The sequence below is a fragment of the Pygoscelis adeliae genome, unplaced genomic scaffold (genome assembly GCF_000699105.1).
Source record: "Pygoscelis adeliae isolate BGI_AS28 unplaced genomic scaffold, ASM69910v1 Scaffold543, whole genome shotgun sequence".
In the NCBI taxonomy this organism is placed as follows: domain Eukaryota; kingdom Metazoa; phylum Chordata; class Aves; order Sphenisciformes; family Spheniscidae; genus Pygoscelis; species Pygoscelis adeliae.
The window spans coordinates 47469-53666 of NW_008824476.1; the positions used below are offsets into that span (position 1 = coordinate 47469).

Genomic DNA, 6198 nt, shown 5'->3' on the forward strand with positions numbered 1-6198 from the left:
CACCTTAGCAGTGCTGCCTAAATGCACAGAATATAATTTACACTTTATTGAGTGAAATTAGATCAGCATAAATTAATTTGAGTCTCCTACAGAGATCCATTCACAAGGGAAATTGCACATCAGCTACTTATGAAGCTGAAAATATGGCAAGTTCATCATCCTCACTTGCAGATATGCCCACAGCTGTTGTCTTGGAGTGGAGAAACAGTAGGACACAGGGAGATGAAAATAGAAGGGAAAGCCCCAAAGGGTACACAGACCCATTTGGGCTACTTTAACTTTCCTCAGTCAGTACTTGGGATGAATAAGGGCCCAGAAAAAAGCAGAAGTCAATTGAGTCAGAAAAACGCTATGCAAAGCTTCCAGCAACTTTCCCCAAGGAAGTGAGGAGGCAATTGGAGAGAAGAAAAGGGCAGAGCAGTGGCTGTTAAAGCAAATAGTGTCTACATTCAAGAGAGTGCCAGGAAAAGGAAAAGGACAAAAGAAGAGGGTTCTGCCCTTTTGAGGCATTCCAGCCTGCCCCCACTCACCGTCAGCGCCAGCATGACCTCTCTGTAATTTTTGTTTCCATTCAGCCTCTTCTTCAGTGCTCGAATGGCATCCTTTGGACTGAAGGAGAAACACACCATTTTAAAAGACAGCTCAGACATGCTTTTCACATGCCATATACCGTGGGAAAAGGAATCCTTTAGCATTTACAGCCGGACATAAGCATGTGTGTTAACTTCAGATTACTTGACTACAACCAAACTAGGGTCATGTAGAATTACGTGAGGAGACAAGTGTTGTGGTTTAACCTCAGTCGGCAACTAAGCACCACGCAGCCGCTCGCTCACTCCCCCCCCCCCCGGGGGGGGGGGGGGGAGATTAGTGAGCGAGCGGCTGCGTGGTGCTTAGTTGCCGACTGAGGTTAAACCACAACACTTGTCTCCTCACGTAATTCTACATGACCCTAGTTTGGTTGTAGTCAAGTAATCTGAAGTTAACACACATGCTTATGTCCGGCTAGTACAGTTGCTCACCACCCGCCGACCGATGCCCAGCCAGTCCCCGAGCAGCGGCCCCCCCCGGCCAGCTTTCCCCCAGTTTATGTACTGAGCATGACGTCCCATGGTATGGAATGTCCCTCTGGCCAGTTTGGCTGTGCCCCCTCCCAGCTTCTTGTGCACCTGCAGCCTTCTCAGTCGGTAGAGCATGGAAAACTAGAAAGTCCTTGGCTAGTGTAAGCATTACCTAGCAACAACTAAAACATCGGTGCCTTATCAGTTCCGTTCCCATCCTAAATCCAAAACACAGCACTGTACCAGCTACTAGGAAGGAAATTAACTCTATCCCTGCTGAAACCAGGACGACAAGATATCACAGAAGTCAAGACCAGAGCAATGCCTGAGGCCTCCAAAAAGGCAGGATGTTGATCAAGCACGAAAGATTGACAGCCACACGGAAAAAGGCCCAGGGCATAAGACCAGTGATCAGTTCTCCTGCAAACCGCAAGCAGCACAGCTTTTCTGATGCTGAAGGAGATGCATCAGAGCAGGTCTCCATTCAAATGGCTGAAATTAATAGCATTGCAGCACTGCCGAGAGATACACCTGCTGAAAACAAGAACCCCAGAAGTACAAACTCAGTACCCTCTCCAGCAATACGTTTTTCATGCCAGCCCTCCCAAGCAGAGACCGACCACAGAAAGTGCTGCATCATACAGTAGTTTTCTGAAATGTCTAAGGAGCAGGAAAACGAAGCAACTCATATGCAAACCGCATTGAAACTATGAGCATCTGCTGCCAGACTCACTGCACCTCCTCACATGCTGAGTATGACTGGATGAAGACTGTGTTCATGAACCTTCCAGAGTTTGCTGAAGTAGCACATACCCTTCTTCTGTCTCGTTGATAATGTCACAGATCTCCATGTTAAGTGTCCAGTCTTCACTCTGCAGAGAGCCATCTGTGGCCTTTTCTGTAAAGTAAAGAAAAATAAGCCTTTTCACATCTTCCTGATTAGGTACTATACTTCAATCCATCTTCAGTTACTCTGAGCTGAAACTATCCAGTAAAAGAAAGATAGGAGAAAAAAAAAGTCCCCACTGACTGTAAGCAATGTCAAACCTTCCCTCCTGGTTTTATGGATCAGCATAGAGGTTTCCAGACAGAGTCAATTATCCCTCAAGCTCACTACCTTCAGCCCACATAGATGGGCTGTTCTTCAAAGACTCCTGAATTCCTGGGAGAGTAGGAAAATGTCAGCTAATTCCAATTTAAACTTCTCAGATGCGGCATTGCTGGCAAGTTATGAGGTAGGAAAATCCCCCAAAATCAACATGACCTCCTCCCTGTTCTAGTAGATAATAGCTCCACATGAGTCGAGGGAGGAAAGATAGCAACTTGGGAGACAGAATTCAAGGAAGTCCAGAATTTCAGAATGGAAAGACCCACCAGCACATGAAAACATTTAGCACGTGACAATTCAGGTCACAATATCATTCATGGGCACCCCTTTTTGCCTGGGACTCTTTTACTCCCGTACGGCGGTCCCTCAATATCTGCTTGCCAGGGGGCTGGGCACCGCTTCCCTCTGTCCCACGCTATGTCCCCCGTCTCCTCTCCACGCTGGGGTTACGTACACATCTCCCAAGCACAATCCACCTTCCTCCCGACTCCCAAATGCTCCCTCACTATTTGCGTGGCAGGTAAGTAAGTCACTCCGGCATCAGACTAATTCTACGGGAAGGATGACCTATAGCACTGTGACAGCGGCAGATGCCAACTGTTGGCAGTTTAATTTATAGACGTCTGCAAGAGTAGCATAACCATAACTTCAAGTAATCAGTTGACAAGAACTATTTCCTCCTTGGGATTTCCTCCTAAATCAATACAGTTCTGTCTAGTGGTGCCTAGAACATCCCCTGAATTTTTCACGCTTCTCACTTGCAGCATTCAAACCCTGTCTGCGTTACACTACCCACATTCAGAGATGCTATCGAGTTGAATGTAAAGCCTGTCGCCAGAGACACCTAAAAAGGGGACCTTCAAGCCAAACGTGACCTTCTCCGTTAAATTGGTCTAGATTTTTCTACAGATCCCTGGCATCCAATGTTGGAAGGTAAATAGGGTAAACAAAAGCATTTTTAAAATGTAAAATAAACAACAAAAAAAACCCCTTCTAAACGTTTTAAAGCAGAAACAAAAACACAGGTACCATCTTCTCCAACTACCCTTCTGTCTTTACATCAGACCCCAATCTGTCCCCCAGAACAAGGCAGATTTTGTTTGAGAACACCAGGCTCCAAGGGCTTCACACATCTCTTCTTCTGTTCACCAACGATGTTTCTCCCGTTAACATTTCTATCGCTGTGACCGAGGATATAGATGCCCACAGGCCATAATTACGGGACATTATTTGGAGAAAGACCATGCGTCTGGGTAATTCAAGTTTCAGTGACTTGTCTACACCAGAATAGTGGCTAAAGCAGCTCCACCAAGGACAGTAATTGCGTAAGTCTGAGACAAACCAGCCAGCCATGCAAAATCCAAGCAGAGAGTGCTGAAAAGAAGCCATCTATCTCCAGAATGGAGAGGACCCCGTGGAAAAGGAGATTATGGAACAGGAGATCATTCTCTTCAGGCCTTGCTTCCCGTTCAGAGAGGCAGTGCTGCAAGGCATGGAGATCGCTGCACAGGGTCTCACCCACCGGGGAGGAAGCGGAGGCTGCAAAATTCCCAGCTGTGGTGTCTTCACCTCTGGGTCTTTTTCAGCCATCACCATCTCATGGTACAGTTCATTTTGGCAACGAAAACTCTTTCTGCTTAAGGAGGAGCCTCAGAGAAATGCATGGCTTCCAAAATGTCGAATAAATACTGGACAGGTTGTTGAGTGTTTTTAATTTACTGCATTCAGGCTATGTTAGGCAGGGAGTCTCTTAAGGAAGAGTGCAGGCAAAGCTCTTTAATGTTTTCTGGGATACAGGAGTTCATCTTTGTGCAAAGCTACTTGTAACAATCATTTTTTTAGTTGCATTTTGTTCTTATACTGTACATAAGGCTTTATTGCTATAGAATGTGATCTGCCTTCACCTTCATATAGCCCTTGTTGCTTAGGAAAACATTTTATTTAACGTTAGAGAAAAACCCTTAATATTCAGAGATATAAAAAAATCACTACATCTGCTCTGCTGGAGAAGGTGATCTCCAAAGCTGCAAAGGATTTATAAGCACAGTGCTGCAAAATGAGAGATTACGCCTTAAATAGAGGGTATTCCTTAATCTGGGTGTATGATTTGTTGTCTTAATCTAAAACTATAGTAACAAATTTGTGTGTTACTGACAGCATTTGGCATCAGGCAGCGACTTAGCAATATTCCTACTCTCTGGTTCTGCTATCCCTTTTTATAAATGCTTGTGGAAAATGCTGATCCTGCACAAAGTTGCGCTAGCAGCCAATTCACTCATTGGTCTTGGAAGACCCATTTAGTTAAGGTTTCTTTTGACAAAACGTGTGTATGGCACTACTCCACAGCTAATAACTGTGATATTTTGGAGACGGTAGAGTGAAGAGATGCTGCCGCAGCACTGTATGGAGGGTGGCACGGAACACCCGTCTGGGGTCCCCAATAACCTCATTCGTATTTCCCTTCTGAGACACACTAGGGAAAACGAAATCCCCTTTCTCCCAGAAAGTTTGGTTACCGCCTTTTTATTTTTGCATTTCTGTTCTTTAGTTGGAGTAATACGTGGTTGAGACTGTGTGGGTTTAAGACATAACAGTTGTCTTTTTAAGAATTAGTTCTTTTCCCCTTGGGTAATTTTTAATTTGAATAAGAGTCGGAAGCTAATTTTAGTCTCTTCTTCAGCGACAGAGAGCACACAAGCTCTTGTCATCTGTAGTCGTTTGTCCTTTGTAGGGTGTGTGACCCAGATTTGCTGCTGCAGTGCTCTCTCAACTGTTACAAAGGAGTTAACTGACTGCAGAGAAGGCATACGGGCTTGTGTGTGATTTGTTTGAAGAACAGTATTACGCTGCAATGAATTAAAAGCCTGTAGATCTCTTCCAGAACCAAAATGCAGCAGGTCGTAGTTCTGGATTTCTGGTGAAATAGCTCTGCCTGCACTCACGCGCAAGAGCATCCCCGCCCAACATATCCAAAATGCAGTAAATTAAAAATACTGAGTAACCAGTCCAGTATTTATTGAACATTTTGGAAGCCATGCATCTCTCTGAGGCTCCTCCTCAAACAGCAAATAGATGCCACTGACAAGATTAAACAGATTTTGGAAGCTATCACAGAACTGTGAAGGAATGGCATGCAAATCATGCAAATACCCTTTAAAAAAAGTCACCAGTTCGTCAATCTCTTTCAGCCTCATTAGAAGGCATCTAAATGGCACTAGTTCACACAAGGACTCTGGAACATGACCAAAGGATTCCAGGGTGACATAGATGTAAATGTTAAATTAGACAAGGAAAAAGGCAATGAGTAGGAGTCCTTCCTGCCCCTCCCCTCACTGAACTGAGGAGTTTATGGTACAGTTTAATTGCCTCACAAAAGGGCTGGCAACTCCCAGCCTGGGTGCCAAGGGTGCCTTGCACAGCTTCTGCCCCGAGAGCAACTCTGAGTGCTGTGTTATTGCCGCCTTCGTCAGCGCAGCAGGGGCCAGGAGTTAGTGTCTCACACGGAGACACGACACCACCAGTGAGATTATCAGAAAGTCCCTCTCAGAAACAAGATGCTATCGGTTCCCACCACGTTTCCCGAATTAAAGCATGTTCTGGTAGGAAGAAAGACAATCTGGCACTCCACGCCTGACACGCTGCAGCCCTTGGACACTGCATATGCACATGCAAGCATTAGCTTATCTCTAGTCTGCAAATGAAAGGAGAAAAAAATTGTGCTATTTTTTCATTCACACCTTCCCTCTGAGATCGAACTCCTGTGGCCGCGTTTCCACACTCTGCCAAACGGCAATATCAGTATTTCCCTGCTCATACTGAAATCGTGTACATTTTATGGCATTCAGAAGGCGCTGCTCAGCAGCGTAAAGTTCACAGTGTAAACAGCCTCTGTGCACACCCCCCCAGCCAAGCCTCTTCCCAAGCAACCTGCTCCGACCTGAGAGATGTCACCACAAGGAAATCAAGTCAGAAATGCATGTGAAACCACCACGTAATAAACAGGCTGTGCAGGGCAGGGCAGGGATGGTC

The 6198-nt window shown here is 45.5% G+C and overlaps 1 protein-coding gene across 2 annotated transcripts in view; it reads right to left on the reverse strand.

Moving 5' to 3' along the window:
* The window catches only part of TOM1L2 (target of myb1-like 2 (chicken)), a 58374-nt gene that overhangs the window by 37452 nt on the left and 14724 nt on the right, over positions 1–6198 (reverse strand). For both annotated transcript variants that reach the window (XM_009321406.1, XM_009321405.1), the window contains exons 2-3: positions 1875–1959; positions 531–609 (exon numbers count right to left, since the gene is read on the reverse strand). In XM_009321406.1, the coding sequence (XP_009319681.1) occupies positions 531–609; positions 1875–1912 (117 nt within the window). In that variant the 5' untranslated portion in view covers positions 1913–1959. The remainder of the gene's footprint in view (positions 1–530; positions 610–1874; positions 1960–6198) is intronic.